The sequence below is a fragment of the Lynx canadensis genome, chromosome E1, assembly GCF_007474595.2.
Source record: "Lynx canadensis isolate LIC74 chromosome E1, mLynCan4.pri.v2, whole genome shotgun sequence".
Taxonomy (NCBI): Eukaryota; Metazoa; Chordata; class Mammalia; order Carnivora; family Felidae; genus Lynx; species Lynx canadensis.
In genome coordinates this window covers 18,984,395-19,001,863 of record NC_044316.2, presented here as the reverse complement: position 1 = coordinate 19,001,863, position 17,469 = coordinate 18,984,395, and the positions used below count along the sequence as shown (strand labels likewise).

The 17,469-nt window shown below is 39.2% G+C and overlaps 1 protein-coding gene across 4 annotated transcripts in view; it reads right to left on the bottom strand.

Moving 5' to 3' along the window:
- The window catches only part of NF1 (neurofibromin 1), a 251,040-nt gene that overhangs the window by 14,418 nt on the left and 219,153 nt on the right, over positions 1-17,469 (bottom strand). For all 4 annotated transcript variants that reach the window (XM_030295711.1, XM_030295713.1, XM_030295712.1 and 1 more), the window contains 11 exons: positions 16,566-16,706; positions 11,590-11,716; positions 9,895-10,026; positions 8,773-8,908; positions 7,377-7,534; positions 4,776-4,898; positions 4,255-4,385; positions 3,967-4,067; positions 2,531-2,673; positions 2,105-2,151; positions 678-894 (listed from right to left, as the gene is read on the bottom strand). In XM_030295711.1, the coding sequence (XP_030151571.1) occupies positions 678-894; positions 2,105-2,151; positions 2,531-2,673; positions 3,967-4,067; positions 4,255-4,385; positions 4,776-4,898; positions 7,377-7,534; positions 8,773-8,908; positions 9,895-10,026; positions 11,590-11,716; positions 16,566-16,706 (1,456 nt within the window). The remainder of the gene's footprint in view (positions 1-677; positions 895-2,104; positions 2,152-2,530; positions 2,674-3,966; positions 4,068-4,254; positions 4,386-4,775; positions 4,899-7,376; positions 7,535-8,772; positions 8,909-9,894; positions 10,027-11,589; positions 11,717-16,565; positions 16,707-17,469) is intronic.

The window sequence follows — 17,469 nt, the reverse complement described above, 5'->3', positions numbered from 1 at the left end:
AAAGTTTGCCATCCCTGCCATCTTGTGTGCCTCAGCCCTGCTCAAGCTATTAGCTGTTCTTTCTCAGTGTACCCACTTCTTGGCTGCGTGTTTGCATTGGCATATTTTTCCCATGTGGACCTAAGAGTGACTCCATGGTAAAGGAACACACTTATGAGCTTGAAGATGTTATTTTCTTGAGATGGCTTTTTTCTGGTTGTTAATTTATAGATTTTCAGGTTGGCCTCTGGATGGTTGAGTTGTTGCTGGCAACAGGGAGGGGGGTACTACCGTACTTTGTGTATTTTTTGGATATGGTACGCTGTACCAGAGACATAGAAGCCCTTAGGGCAAGGCTAATATATCTAGGAAGGGAATTCTAATTCTCTTCACTTACAGGGTAAGGTAACAGAGGTTGCTCTTCCTGGCCAAATTCTAAAAAATTATCAACCTTAGAACAACACTATGTGAACACTAAACATTTCACTATCTTATGAATAACTGTTTGAAAGTAGAAAGCTTTATAGAATAACAAAATTCAAGTCAACTCTAAGGTAAAGAAGAAATGTAAGATGAACCTCATGATCAAAAGGAGCAAAATGTACTATAAATATACTATAACCTGATAACAAGGGAAGTCCTGATGTTGGTATATTAATAGTATTGCTCAAATTTATATAAAGATTACATTTACTAACCTGGGGAATGCTGGGAAGTTGCGAGTGAGGTCATGGAATTAGAAAGGTTAAGGTTAGCAGTGATACTAAGCTGGCTCTGCACTGCAGGAGGATAAGGAGAAGTGGGTGTCAGGAGGGACTCCTCACTGGTTTCTTCATCAATTCCAGGCAAATACGTGTCAATCAAGGCATCAAGAAACTTAACAATAAGCTCAGCATAGTCTGGGATTTGGGTTTGCTGTAATGGAAAATATAGGAAATTATTTTAGCTCCATTCTTTTTTTCTGTAAATCCCCTCTGAAGCCACAAAAGATTAACTCAATTTTTGTCTTGGGCTTAATGTACTGCTTTTCTTCTTTTGTATTCTGCAGCGCTAAAAGGGGGCGGGGAGAGGTTGGTGTAGTATTTCTAGACTACCATGGGACTTAATGTGGGGAATTTTATTTGGCTTACACCTACAGCTTCCGAATGAACCTGTAATTACTGAAAGCCATGCAGAAGCAAAGACGGCATTGATCCTGAGACAATAAAACCATCAGGAATGATGTCTAGTCAGTTTTCCAAAACAGAGAAAACGAACAGAGTATCATCATTCCAGCTGCCATTTACATATTCGACTAACTGAACACTGGGAAGGGCAGAGAATTGCGTGCAACTACACACATTCCTGCATGATATACTTACTTCTAGGAACTCAGACCCATTTTAAAAATCACAACGTTGGCATATCAAAAGATATTCAGTAATAACTGAACAAAATAAAAATGAAATACTGAATTCATAAAACTAGGACACTGCACTAGGAACTGTAGGGGGAAGAAACAGAAGTCCTGCCTTCAAGGAATCTCAATCTAGAGGAACCAGTAATAGAATCATCAAAAACACATTTATGTAGCACTATATCAACTAACGCCAATCAAAGAAAAAAAATGAGTAGAAACAAATAAGGATATATTCAGGGAAGAATGAATCTAATCCAACAGGTTGGAAGGAAAAATGTTTTCAGGAGGTAATTTTTTTTTTCATTATGTAATTTTTTTAAGAACGGAGATTGAGTTGAAATATAACATTATATTACTTTTGGGTCACGAGGTAGATTTTAGCCACAGGTAATGCTCCTTTCTGATTACAAGATACTTAAGTGTATGCATTACGATCATCAAACACATGAGTGACCGAGAGCAGAAAACTTTGCAGAAGTTCATCACACCCTTCTGAAAAGTCAAGCCTAAGTGGAACTGAGTTGTTTTTTGGTAAAAACTAATATATAAACCTATTAAAGGTGCTGCTTCTTGGAAAGAGTCTATGGTGGAAAACATTTTAGAAAAATAATGTGTTTATTGTGAATCATCATTCTGGTTTTCAGAGTATTGTATGTTCTCAGAGCAGGTACACTAATATGAATAAAAACTTTCATTTTGTCAGTAGAGAAAAAAATATTTTCTTACCTTTGAAAAGGGTCCTGCAAACCGCCACAAGCCATTAAAACCAAAACCTGCAACAAATCAAATGTTACTCTTACAACAAGCATGATACTCTCTTAATCTTAACAGAAATTAAATAAGTTGTATAGTTGATGACATTTAAAACCTACACACATTTGAAACTTTTTTTTTTTTTTTTTTACAATGAATGTCAGGGTAGATTAAAACTCACTTAAACTCAGTATAAAACCATATTGCAATTTTAAAAAGTTGTGAACCACAACTTTGTATTGTATTGAACAACTGAACACGCGATGAAAAGAGTCAGAAAACGGCATATGGAGAGAGAAGTATGAACAAGCCGATCCCTTATAAAGAATTCTTTAGTCATGCATTCTGTAACAGCGCTCATTTTAGCAAGTTCATCAACCATCCTCCTGAGACATTTACTTTGCAGGTACGATGTCTGGTACTGTGGTGGAGATTCCTCATGGTACACCACACTCTGCACAATTCCATGAATTGGATTTAACAAATTTGGATCTTGGCACAATGACAACAGGGTGTTGATCTTAGAGTCCAACAAATTGTGTCTAAGAAAAAAACAAAAACAAAACACAGGAACATTTTAAAGGAAACTTACATGGTAATATACACTGGAAAAGATCATATATTCCCCGGAATAACGTGATAAAGATGAAGGGAGAGGGGTTTTTTTTTTTTTTACTTTCTGGTGCTTTTCCAATTTTCTACAATAAACATATGAATTTATTTTCGTGGTTTGTCCTTTTTAGTCGTCAAGAAAAATATGGTAAAAACAACCAACTAGTACTGCCATGCAACCGTGTTTAATTATATATGGTGACTGTTTGCTCAAGACAAGGTTGGCTTCTGTCATTTGACATGTTGTAGGACCATTTCTTTCTGCTGACTGTTGATATGTACCCAGGGAGTTAAAACTAAATTTAGTATCGGTCACTTTAGGAAAGCAAAATTAATTTGGAGGGGTGGAACATATGATCTATTCAAAATTAAGAGGAAATTAACTATGTCTAACCCGGCCACACTCCATTAATAGAAATAACCAAAAGCCAACTATATAAAATTCTGACATTTTAAAATGAGATTAAACAAAAGTAAGGATACAATGATACTACATAGAAGGTCTAGATCAGGAATAGAATATCCCATGTTTCTTTGGGTTATTTACATTTGAATACTTTTTTTTTTTTTAATTTTTTTTTTAACGTTTATTGATTTTTGAGACAGAGAGAGACAGAGCATGAACGAGGTGGCTCAGAGAGAGAGAGGGAGACACAGAATATGAAACAGGCTCCAGGTTCTGAGCTGTCAGCACAGAGCCCGATGCGGGGCTCAAACCCACGAACTGCGAGATCATGACCTGAGCCGAAGTCGGATGCTTAACCGACTGAGCCACCCAGGCGCCCCTAGATTTGAATACTTTGAGGCTAATATGATCTTTGCTCTTCAGAGAGAATAAAAGTCATCTCCTATATAGAAGGTTAATTTTGTTTTCACTCAGCTGTGGGTAAACACACAAGCTCTACCAAAAAAGAAACCAAAACAGGTACATACAGCATCTAACAGTTTGCTGCTAAGTGAGGGAATGAACAATGCTCATCAGGATGAAGCCTTCAGAAAATCAACAAGATAAAAAAAAAAAAAAATGTTTTCCCTAATAGGCCAAAACTAGTCTTGGCCCCCACTAAACCACTGTCTCTAAGCTGAAATCTCTATCACACTGTCTTGTATCCCCCCAACTCCACAACCGGTGAACATTATTGGATGATACTTTGCCTGAGCTTTTATAAAACACATGACTTCAAGATAGATACAAAAGTCAAACACAAACAAGAGATACTTACACGACTGGAAAAACCTTGGGGAAAACAACACTGGCTTCCGCTAAGTATTCATAAAGAATTCGCTGATCAAACTCATCCGTGGTATATTTTACCAGCGTAGCCTGCCAAAGTGCAAAAAAGTCAACAAAACACATTTTATTCTGTGGCTGAACTGTTATCTGTTCTGGTGAGAGGCAGAAGACCGTCTTCCTTTTCATGTTTTTAATATTTAAGGGCCTCCCAAGAATAGACTGCAATAAAAACTTGAGGGCAAAAAACCCACCCCCCACGAAAGGTCAAAAATTTTACCAGAACGGTAAGAAGAAGCGCTTGGATCTTTGGATCAGTAAGTACTTCTTCATCCAAGAGAACATTTGATTCAGACACCGAAACTTTACGCAAATGCGGGTGTTGTTGTGATGAGGAAATCCGCTGAGTTTCTGCAGTGAGATACGGATTAACACAATCAGCTGTATTAACCGAACATTCACACCAGATACCACTTCACCTAACATTTTACTGTTACTTCTATAATTCAATAGCTTTTTAGCAGGTACTTAAAACAGCAACATCAATATCTTACAGAATTAATATTCACCTACACAGAAGTTCTGGCCAGCTGTTTACAATGCTGTATATCATATATATGATTACTTTTTATACAGGTTTCAGGAATACTTTCATTTTAAGGACTGTATAGCTTATCTTCTGAACAAGAGCAAACGCGTCTATATTTCATCCTAAAGATTCTAAGAAATGGCTGGAAAGCAAATATGGCTCTCCCATCTTATTTTCAATGATCTAGATCAATTATTAACTCTGTTTCTCACCCATTTCATAATCAGTTTCTGCTACTCTCCTCATTTTGGGGGGTGTTGTGATCCCTGATTCCATTTCTTGCCTTTTAGGAGCCTTTGTGTCTGATATCAAGTGATCAAAACTTTTCCTTGTTCCTATAAACAAAAGTTACAGAATATGGCAGTTCATTAACCACAGTGTCTGTGAATAGGATTTATACTAAAAAGAAAATGTTTGGACATCAAGTGTTTAAGTTTTCATTTAAGGACCCAAAGAAAGCTCAAACACATCCCTGGGGGCAGAGTCTCGCTCCTTTAGTTTCCATCTTGTCAAGGAATTTTGGCCCCACGGCTTTCCATCTCAGGACCGGATGTACCTCATTGGTCCAAATTAAACTGAGATTACATTCACCACACTGGAGGTAACCAACTCTGCCAACAAGTACAATGTTTGGTGATGAGTATAGGGGTATGCACTGTTCAGCTGCAAAGATCAACTATGTCTGAACAGCCTTTTCTCAATTTAAGAAATTCTGCTCGTGGCAAGAATTAGTCATTAGCATGAAAATTTTCCACATGTGGGCAAGATCAAAGTTTGATTTTAACGCTTCAGTTTTGAAAACAACATTTGCATGCCTGAAAGTACTAAATAATAGATATACTAGGACATGCTTCAAAAATGGCAAGTAGCACCGTCTCCACTTGGCTTTGAGTCTAAGTCACGTATCGCACTACATGAAATACCTTTCTCTTATTTCAAGTAATGAAGGTGAGGGGCGCCTGGGTGGCTCAGTCGGTTAAGCGCCCGACTTTGGCTCAGGTCACGATCTCGTGGTCTGTGGGTTCGAGCCCCACATCGGGCTCTGTGCCGACAGCTCAGAGCCTGGGGCCTGCTTCGGATTCTGTGTCTCCCTCTCTCTCTACCCCTCCCCTGCTTGCACTCTGTCTCTCTCTCTCTCTCAAAACTAAATAAACATTTAAAAAAATTTTTTTAAGTGGTAACAGTGGACTATTTAGACTTGCACTAAGTCTCGTCCGTTCTACTTCAGACATCACCACACACCTGACCCCTCTTCTCCATTCTCTCATTGCTCCTGCCTTAGTGTAGGTCCACACTGTCTCTTGTTTGGATGCTCTATCAATCCCTTATGTGGTCCCTTTGCCAAACATCTCTGACTATTTCTCCACATCACAGCCAGAAAAACTTGCCTAAAAACAAAATTTGGTAACAACCCTTCCCTGCTTAAAGATCCCTGCTGGGTACAAAAGGCTAAATCTCTTAACGCGGCATATAAAGTCTCCCGCACGTCACTCCCCTCTCTTGAACACTCGCCTTCCTCACCCTGTATCTGTCAGGCAAGTGCACAGTAAATCTTCAAGACCCAAAAGTTCAAAAAGTTCAAAGTTACTTCCTCTCTGCAGTGTTTCCTAATTTCCCCAGATCCTCAGTTTCTCCTCAGCAAGACATGTTACTTAGCGGCACACTTGGGGATGCTTTCGTAATCAGTGGATTATAAGCCTAGCTACCAAGCTATGAGCTCTTCAAGGCAGAGACCATAACTTTTTCATCTAGCACATGGGCTAACTGAATTCAACAGTACGTTTTCTCTAAAGTTAGTTTTGCACTTACAACTTCCTTAGCATGAAAATCCAGAATTACAAAACACGAAGTAACTAGGAAACTCCTAGAAGACTCTTTTGTGACAAAGTATAAACAGAAAGAAACTCAAACAAAAGGTAACAACCCTATGTGACTAGTGACAGTGATTAACCTTTACGGTTTCTATTTCTTTCATGGCTCACTAGCAGATTATTTATTTCACCCTTCATTGTTTGTTCACTGTTTTCCTTATGAACAGAAACATTTTCCCAATACCCAAAGATATTTAAAAATATGCTTGTATGGATAACTGAGACCCACTGAGCCATTCATGGTCACTGAAATATGGATCCCAAGGTATTCTAGAAACAATTCCAACTTCAGACAAAGTTCCTCTGTGGTGGCATGAGGTCAGTGAACTCTCTCATTATTTACTTTCAGTTTTTGTAAAGGGAGAGGGTTTCACAGAATTTTAGGTATACCTCTCTCATCGACAAATGCTGATGTAACTGAGCAATCTTCATTTTCAAAAAGAATCATATAGTAATAAAAAATACAGTCATCAAAAAAATCTTACTTTGTTGTCTTTTTAAAGAAAAGGTGGCAAACAGCATTATTACAGCTTCATAGCATATTGATGTATTCTGCCCTCAGGCGATACTTTTGGGGAAATATATTGTTAAAGGCCCTGCATCTGAGTGCGGCCAGACTCCTCCTTTCTCGGGCTAATGTTTCCCCAACTCCCATTTCCCTCCTGCCCGGCCAAGGCAGAACAAAATGAGGATAAGCACAGTATTTCATCTAGGAATCAGAAAAAACTGGTTCAAGATCCTGTTCTCATTTGTCTGTTTAACTGATATGGCTTAACTGACTTATCTATCAAACTCTCTTGTAATTGGCATCAAAAACTTTGCTGTATCAAAATGGGAAATTTTGATAATTGTGAACAGCTTAGAATAATCTTCCAAGAGTGAAAGTATCTGGCCATTAAAAAAAAAAGTTTAACAAACTCTATGTAATTTAGATAAACTAACCCAGCAACTTCTTCGTGTTGGCCTGAGAAGGCTGCCCCATGTCCAAGCTCATGGACTTCCTGGCCCGGGGACTGGTCTGGCCCACGGCTGGATAGGTGGCTGCAAGGTACCCCTCAGAACCTTTGGGAGATGACCACGGCTGGTTCTCCTTTAGCGTCCTGAGAGATTTAAACGATTGAGAAGAATTAGGTAACATGGTGACAAAGACAACCACTGTTTGCCCCTCTCAATTGGCTGTCCTATTTCCCAATGACAGAAATCACTTAATTTTAAAACTGCACTTTAAAAGGCTTTAGGGTACAAGCTCTTAGTGTATGTCCAAGAAATATTCTCTTTCTTCCTTTGTTTCTTGAATCTATTTGGGAAATTTTCTTAAAAATTAGCACTTTTCTCCTACTTTCGTGCCACGACGTCTTATACACAGTAGGGACTCACTGATGCTTGGCAGAACTGTACCACGTTGATTTTTTAATCAGGGGAAATCAAGTCTAAACAGGCAATTGTATGCTTGGTTTAAACCAAGAAAAGCAACTATACTTTGACAAAGGAACACAAGCAAACTCATTTTTTCCTTTTCAGGACCAAAAGGGCATATGTCAGAGAAATATAATCCGAGAAATGATTGAAGAATAAGACTATCGAAAACCAAGTGTGCCTGGAAAACTTCTGCATACACTGCTAAAATCTCAGTGGGAAACTGTGGAAGACTTTTTAATCGAAAAGTGGGATGGTGATAAATTGAATGATAGAAGCTCTACAGCTACACAATTACGTTCCTACATTCAACATGGTACCTAAAACTTAAAGATGTCTTTTAATTGAAAATATAGAAAGTCTCCAAAGTTTCATGTAATTTCTCCATGTTATAGTGAAAAATATACTACCCCAAACCACATACAACAGTGGGCATAATGTGATTATTCTACCAACTAAATCCACACCATAGAAAAATTTTAAGTAAGTTTAGCGTGATGGGAATAAATACAACAAATGTGTCGGCATGTGTATCTTTGCACAAATCTGTATAGCTTAGTTTTCTATCATTAAGAATGTGATGTTGCTTATATTTCATGTTGGTTTTTTCCTAGGCCCTTTCTTACAACTCGGTAATTTCAAAATCATCTCTTTTCATTACTCAACTGGTTTGTGCTTAACAGAGGCAAACTAATGTTAACGTGAGCACAGTTAGATTAGAAGAAGAGAAACTTTCCTACTACTAATCCACATTAAACATGGTATGTGTGTAACAGGAGTTTTGATTTATATACTCTTCCTAGATATCTTTAGATTCCCCTATATATTACCTTCCTGATTATTCTTGCTGCCTGCCTCCACTGGCATAGAAAATTGAAACCTGATTATAATTATGTAATTATGGGAGAAGAAGTCTACTTACCTATAGCTGGGGTCGCCATGATGGATGGGATATGTATCCATAGGAACATTTTCCATTGAAATATCAGTAAGAAGAAGAGACTTTCTATGTTTTAGGCTACAGCGACTTCGAACCTCCTCAGACACTGTGAGTAAGGCTAAAAGGAAAAAGAAGGAAGAGGAGAAAATTTAACAAATTTCAAGTGTGACTAAAAACAGGATACATTTCTTACAACCTCTTAGAGGGTAACAGCTGTCAGACAAGCAGAGAAAGAACCCTAGAGAGTGTGAAGTTTAAGGATATAAACCACTTAGGACAGACTTTCTTACCTTGAAAGTTTATAGTCTGTTTTGAAAGACTACATAAGTATGAAATATACTGAGATTTAGTAAGTACCTTGTATTTGTCAAGCGCTTTAATGTACTTTTGATCTCAACAAACACAGAAAGTGGGCAGGACAGGTACTATAAGGTCTATTTTTTAGATAAGGAAAAATACTCTGAGATATTAGATGATTTCCCCAAGGTCAAATGATTCCAACAAAAAAGCTGCCACAAACTGCCGTGTCCTAAATTGGGAATCCGCACTTGCTACGTTCCAGAGCTGCATTACACGGGAGTGCTAAGTGTTGCCGAGTGGAGAAACACACACCGGGTAAGAACAAGTGGGAAGATTTAATGGGATGGTGGGGATGGGCAGACATTCTGGCTAAAACAAATGGCATTAGGAACGCACTTTTAAGAGGCAGAAAGGCGATTCCAAGGGGGTGGCAAGTAGATGAGCTTAAAATAGCCCATCCATCTGGAGAGGTAATAAAAACTGGGACTTAGGAAATGTAGGGAAAGGCGACAGTCAGGAGAACTGCTGAAGGGCCCAAGGATGCTAGGCTGAGGTCTTCAGATGTTATGACAGAAAGCAGGGAACCATGCGGTGTCTTGAACCAAAGAGGACAAAGGGAATGCATTTCAGACTTTAATGCAAGTTCTTTTATAAGGAAACATGTTTTGGCAAAACTTAAACTTTTAACCACCACCACAGGACTGGACTCTGAACTCTTTACCCCGCCAAGCAACCAGCTGAAGGACTGACAGATGTTTTTAGATGGATTCGGTAAGATTAATTTTGTCCGTTTCGTGCTTTTACCTGCCAAGTAAGCCACGCTCTGTGTGTTCACCTCAAATTTGTCACAGTTTCTATGTTTGTTGACCAGAGTCAGTAGTGTATGCAGAATTCTGACCGTTCTTGCAACAATGGCAGGTGAAGGATGCCTGTACCCTACAAAAAATAAAAACGAACAGGAAGTTAGTCCATTCTTTCAGCCAGTATTCCTTGAGTTCTTACTCTCTTGACTAGCAACTCTATAGGGAAAGGAAATATAAGGGAAAACTCCTGCCTTCTGAGAACAGCTGTTTGGGAAGATAAACATACAAATGTGAATACTTACTTACAAAAAGATTAAGTACCATATATGTGTAGAAAAGAATACTGTTCCCTGGAACTCTAAGGTACCTCAGGGAGAGAAAAATTAGGAAAGATGGATGTGGTTTCAGATATTCCATTCCCTAAAGCAGTGCAGGAACTTTTCAAAAAACAAAAAACAAACAACTATGTATTGGGGATCACCTTACGATATCTTTTGAAAATAGGGTTCTATTGCTTAAATTTTTTTTTTTCTTAAAGAAAAAACCCTAATGATGTAGGCTGCATATGCTCTCAGAACCCGAAGAACAGGGTTGATCAGAGAGTAAGCCTGGTCTCTGGACACCTTTTAAACATGAAAGCTACTCCATTTTACAGCAGGGGATGTGGACACTGAAAACACCTGGTATATTTTTAGAAATACAGAATAGGTAAGCACTTTATCAGCCTAGTGCAACCCTTCTTTTGAATTCCTGGAGTCAGTGTAATATCTTTTGAGCAATCCCTATTCACCTTAGTGATTAAAACTATTAATATTTTTGCAGAAATTTCATAAGGTGATGAAATCAAATGTTTACATTCACATTAGTGGGTGTATGTACATATGTCAGGCAAAAACTGGGGGAACCTCCATGATCCCTCCAGTGTAAGAATCATTTAAATTGATACAAAACTCTAATTATGACCAAAGCCAGTGCTGCTTAAGACCATTGGTTCATGCTAGTTCCTCATCCTAAGTCTCACTGCTCTTGCCCCGACTCCTCACCATACGCCGCTCCTATTAATGGCATAGTCTCTGGCCATGGCTGTTCCATGTTAATAAACCAAAGCTAACACACAGTGAAGTCAGCAGTGGGGAGTGGAGCCAGGGCAGGCAGTGACTGGGTTGGCTCTAAGAATAGCTGAAACCACTGCTATAAGCAATACAAAAATCTGAAGCGGGGGGGGGAGGGGGAATGTGGGGTACAAGAAAAGTGAGGTTCTGTGGTACGTAACAATGCAACTAATCAATACGTTAGAAACAAGTTGGGGAAAGTCTGTGATCAACTCTCTAAGCTGTCATTTTCTAACATAAGTTACCCAAGTTACATTTATTGATTTGCAGTCTGTCTTATTTCCAATAACCAAAAAGATACTTAGTATTGACTAATAATACAGCTATTAGAAAGTCCGGTATTTAGGATTATTGTAGGAATCAACTCTTTTGCCTTTTAAAGGAAATCTGATAATTGACGTGGAAATTAGGCTCTATTAAAATACATATTGAACAAAACATGGCTCAGGAAGACAGATATATTTGCAGTTAAAGTAAGACATATGAGCCAAATTATTTCAACTTATTTAAAATTATGAATTATTTTAGTTACTTCAGGCTTTCTGATATCGTTTCATAAAAACATTCTGATCCAAGCCCTCTACCTTTTAAGAGGTGTCCAACCAGCGCAAAGTTAAAGTTAGAGTTGAAATTGAGTCCAACAAAATGATCCATCTGCTTGCAGTGCCATTCCAGAGGGTTCCGGATTGCCATAAATACTTCCTCTGGACTCTATTAAAGATAATCAGAAGATGGTTGGTGGGGTTCACACAGGATCTTTCCTTAAAGGGTCACTTATTGGTTTTTGATTGTGTTCAACAGCTATGACAAGATAAGTAATCCTTTTGAGTTGAGAGAAACTATTTTCAGATGACTACAGAACACCATAGAACATTCAAGATACTACAAATAAGTTACTGTGAGACAATCAAGCATACATAAATAATAAGATGATAGAAGATGAAATAGCTTTGGTTTATGATGCAAAACAAATGGTTATCAATTTACATTGTGATGACTTTTTAAAAATTAGAATTATTGTTGTTTTAAACAAGACCATCCATTGAATTGTAGCAGATGTAGTGTTTTGTGTACTATGACTGAAAATTCAAGACAACAAAAAGAGTTCCTATTTACTGAGTGCCCGCAGTATGCGACAATGTTAGATGCATTACTGTACTGAAACCTTAAAGCACTCCTATGCAGCCAACATTAGCTCCATTGTACAGATTTATTGGCTCATTCTTTTACTTCTCAAGTACTTATTATGTGTTTTTGACGTGCCAGGCATGGCTCTAGGCTCTGCAAATAAATCCGTGAACAAAACAAAAACTACTCGCCTTGGTGGATTTTACATTCTAGTGTGGGAAAACAAGGAAACTGAAACTTAAAAATGCTATGCAACTTGCCCAACATAATTAGGGTTTAAGGTCACTGGGTAATGCCCCAGAATCTGCATTTTTTTCAACGTTTATTTATTTTTGGGACAGAGAGAGACAGAGCACGAACGGGGGAGGGGCAGAGAGAGAGGGAGACACAGAATCGGAAACAGGCTCCAGGCTCTGAGCCATCAGCCCAGAGCCTGACGCGGGGCTCAAACTCACGGACCGCGAGATTGTGACCTGGCTGAAGTCGGACGCTTAACCGACTGTGCCACCCAGGCGCCCCCAGAATCTGCATTTTTAAAAAAAGCCCAGGGAGGGGCGCCTGGGTAGTTCAGTCAGTTAAGCTTCCGACTTCAGCTCGGGTAATGATCTCCTAGTTTGTGAGTTCGAGCCCTGCATCAGACTCTCTGCTGTCAGTGCAGAGCCAGCTTCAGATGTTACGTCCTCCTCTTACTCTGCCCCGCCCCTGCTCGAGTGCTCTCTCTCTCTAAAATAATGAAACAACAACAACAACAACAACAAACAAACCAAAAACGCAGTGATTCCCTCATGAACAGAGATTATTTTTCTCCTCTTTAAAAAATTTTTATTTAAATCCAAGTTACTTAACATATACTGTAATAATCATTTCAGGAGTAGAAGTTAGGGATTCATCATATACATATAACACCCAGTGCTCATCTCAACAAGTGCCTTCCTTAATGCCTATGACCCATTTAATCCATCCCCCTCCCAATACCCCTCCAGCAACCCTCAGTTCGTTTTCTCTGCATTGAAGAGTCTCTTATAGTTTGCCTCCCTCTCTGTTTTTATCTTATTTTTCTTTCCCTTTCCTTAACTGAAATTTTTAAAAGCCAACAACTGAAGGTATTTAGGGTCATGCTCAGGTTATCTAGATTTCTATCTCAAAGAAAGGAAGACAGGAGTATTTAAAATAAACGTCAAGAGGTGTTTACAGTAGCACTGTTTATAACACAAAAGAAGAAACGACAGAAACAAATGTTCATTAATGGGCAAATGGTTGAAAAAATTGTGGCTCATGCATACTGTAAAATATTCTGCAGCCATGGGAAAGAATTACACACACACACACACACACACACACACACACACAGAAACGTGTCTGTGTGAATGTGTGTGTGTGTGTGCTTAGAAAGATGTTCACTTTATGTTGTTAAATAAAAATGGAAGTTGCAGAATACTATATAAGGTATGATTATCTATTAACCTGCTATATGTACAATTTATTTTTTCTAGCTTTATTAAGGTATAACTGACAAAATTCTAAGGTATTTAAAGTGTACAACATGATGATTTGATACACGTTTACACTGTGAAAGAATTTACCCCATCCAGTTAACGAACATGCCCATCATGTCACATATTTACAGCCCGCTTTTGATGAGAACATTAAGTCGCTAAATGTAGAACTTTCAGTTCTACTCTTAGCAAGTGTCAATTATACACTACAGTGTTATCAACTATAGTCACCGTGTTCTACAGCAGATCCTCAGACCTTATTCATCTCACCTCCTGGCAACTTCTAATAAGCTTTATTAACTCTGATTCCTAGTATCCTGGGGGCACTGAAGTCAATATTAGCTCCTGCTAATGGGCCGTTGTGGCAATGAAAATACCAAGGCAGATATGCCTAGACAGACATTTCATTTACAACTATTTTTAGATCCGTACAAATAGCCAACAGCTATCTCTCTCTCTCTGAGCACCATGGTCTCAAGACAACCCCAGAGAAGCGCAACGGGGATCATGAAGGATGGGCTCTAGTCCCCAATCAGATGTACGAACACGGACAAGCTAGTTAACTTTTTTCTTTCGTGTTTTGTAAAATGGAGGTTTGATGGATAAACTTCAAGGTGGCTGTTCCAAGTGTATACCACATCTGGCAGACTGATGAAACAGTGTTTAACCCAAATCTTCACACTTAAAACCATGCTCCTGTTCTCTGTGTTTTTCCCACTCACAGCTTTGTTCAGCTCACTTCAAGTAAATCTCTTGTTATAAACATGTACATATCTTTAAAAAAAAAATTCCTCCCCTTTCTTTTTCCTATACTTATCCCATTTTTCTCCAAAGACAAATGGGACATCATTTCATACTGTTATATGCCTTCCTCTATACTCTGTGAACCAAAATCCAACCACAGTCAAGGTTGATAAACATTACGAAGGGCGCTAATGGTATGTTTCAAAGTGGGATTAGGCAAAACCAAAAACTAGTATAATTAAGTACCCCAAAGTGTCCTTTAGACTCTCCACCCTATTTTTCATTAAGTACCATTATTCAATAAAAATAAGCTTACGTATACATTATTTCTTCATCCGTGAAATGGGAGGTAGAGAACACTAACCTTGGGTTATGAAATCACAAATAACGATGGTCCTATGTAGTACAGTGCAAAGTACAGCACAGCACACAGCCTAGCATAGTAGCTATTACTACTCAATTTTTTTTTAATGTTTATTTATTTTTGAGAGAGATAGTGCAAGTGGGGGACAGGCAGAGAGGATGGGAGGCAGAGGATCTGAAGCGGGTTCTGCGCTGACAGCAGAGAGCCTGATGCAGGGCTTGAACTCATGAACTGTGTGATCATGACCCAAGCTGAAGTCAGACGCTCAACCAACTGAGCCACCCAGGCACCCCTACTCAATATATTTTTAAAAAATGTTTGTTTATGTGGGAATGCAGGCTGGTGCAGCCGCTCTGGAAAACAGTATGGAGGTTCCTCAAAAAACTAAAAATAGAACTACCCTACGACCCAGCAATTGTGCTACTAGGCATTTATCCACGGGATACAGGTGTGCTGTTTCGAAGGGACACAGGCACCCCCATGTTTATAGCAGCACCATCAACAATAGCCAAAGTATGGAAAGAGCCCAAATGTCCATCGATGGATGGATGGATAAAGAAGATGTGGTATAGGGGCGCCTGGGTGGCTCAGTCGGTTAAGCGGCCGACTTCAGCTCAGGTCATGATCTCGCGGTCCGTGAGTTCGAGCCCCGCGTCGGGCTCTGTGCTGACAGCTCAGAGCCTGGAGCCTATTTCAGATTCTGTGTCTCCCTCTCTCTGACCCTCCCCCGTTCATGCTCTGTCTCTCTCTGTCTCAAAAATAAATAAACGTTAAAAAAAAAAATTAAAAAAAAAAAAAAAGATGTGGTATATATATATACAATGGAGTTATTACTCGGCAATCAAAAAGAATGAAATCTTGCCATTTGCAACTACATGGATAGAACTGGAGGGTATTATGCTAAGTGAAATTAGTCAGAGAAAGACAAAAATCATATGACTTCACTCATATGAGGACTTTAAGAGACAAAACATATGAACATAAGGGAAGGGAAATGAAAACAATATAAAAACAGAGAGGGGGACAAAACAGAAGAGACTCAAATATGGAGAACAAACAGAGGGTTACTGGAGGGGGTGTGGGAGGGGGGATGGGCTAAATGGGTAAGGGGCACTAAGGAATCTACTCCTGAAATCATTGTTGCACTATATGCTAACTAATTTGGATGTAAATTAAAAAAAAAAAAAGTTTGTTTATGTATTTTTGAGAGTGAGTGAGTGAGTGAGTGTGTGTGCAGGGGAGGGGCAGAGAGAGAGGGAGAGAGAATCCCAAGCAGGCTCAGCACTGTCAGCGCAGAGCCCTATGTGGGGCTCGAACCCACGAACTGTGAGATCATGACCTGAGCCAAACTCAAGAGTCAGAAGCTTAACTGACTGAGTCACCCAGGGACCCCTCAATATATGTATATATATTTTAAGTTTATTTAATTAGAGAGAGGGGGAGAGAGTGTGTGTGCGAGCTAAGGAGGGGCAGAGAGAGGGAGAGAGAATCCCAAGCAAGCTCTGCACTGCCAGGGGCTGGAACCCATGAACCAATCATGACCTGAGCTGACAGGAGGTGCTCAACCGAGCCACCCAGGTGCCCCACTACTCAGTATTTTTCATCCCTCTTCTATTTACCAGTATTGGGTGAATACTGTTTTCTGCTATTTTTACATAGGAAAGTTTAGTTTTATATGAGTTGTTAAGAAGCTATACTCACAATAAGTTGCATTAAAGAAATTCATATTGAAGTTATGGACCTCTTCTGATTTTAAAAGGACAACAATAAAAAAGAGAGGAATTCTTAACGTGCATACTCTAGGGATGCCAAATGAAAGCTTGCTTACCTTGTCGTTGAATATCCGCAGACTGTCTAAGGTGTGCAGGTTTTGTTCAAGAAGGGCGGTGCCTGCTGAATACAAGTTGACCTCATCGAGCTGTAGCACAGCCACAGCTACCCAAAAGAGGGCTTTGTGCAGAGGGGAGTCCTGGCAAAGGCCACGCATTCCAGATTAGTGAGATGAGCTACAAAACAGTCTCATTCAAAACACATTGCAGTATCAAACAGAGCACATTAACGCCCAGATGATGCATATTTTCTCTTCTGAAGAAGGTAAATATACGGGTAGGCTCTTCATCTACTGCATGTGTATAGCTAAAGACACAGTTAGCCAGGCTGAGAACATTAACACCTACTTTGGTTTCTCCCTGTTCTTTGATCCCAAACTCCAGTCACCAAGTCTTGTTGATCCTTCCAAAGTAGTCTCTTTAGTATTTGCTTATTGCTGACGACTTTATTCTACACCAACCTTCTTTACTGTAAATGTGGATTCTTTTTTGCCTCTGGTCTCCCCCTACTCCAATCTGCGGTGCACAATGCCCCCAGAAGAACCCTTCTAAGCCTTCCTTTTGTCATATTACTTATCTGCTTGAAAACATACAGGGACATTTCCAAACTCCTTTCTGAAGGGTCTTAGATGTTAGATTAGTTCTATCCAATCTTTACAACCTTCCCTCTCTCTATTCTCCTGCAAAATTTCTCCATACAACTAGAATATTCTGCTTACCATCCCTTCACTGTCCCAGCATTCTTGTATGACCCTCCTGCTGCATGGTTTGCTATGCAAGGCTTTCTCCCTTTCTCTACACTAAATCCCACTATCTCTTTAACTTTAGATTCTACCCTTTTAATTTTCTTGTCACCCTTATCAGTATAATATCTCTTGCTGTTATGAATTAAAGATATTGATT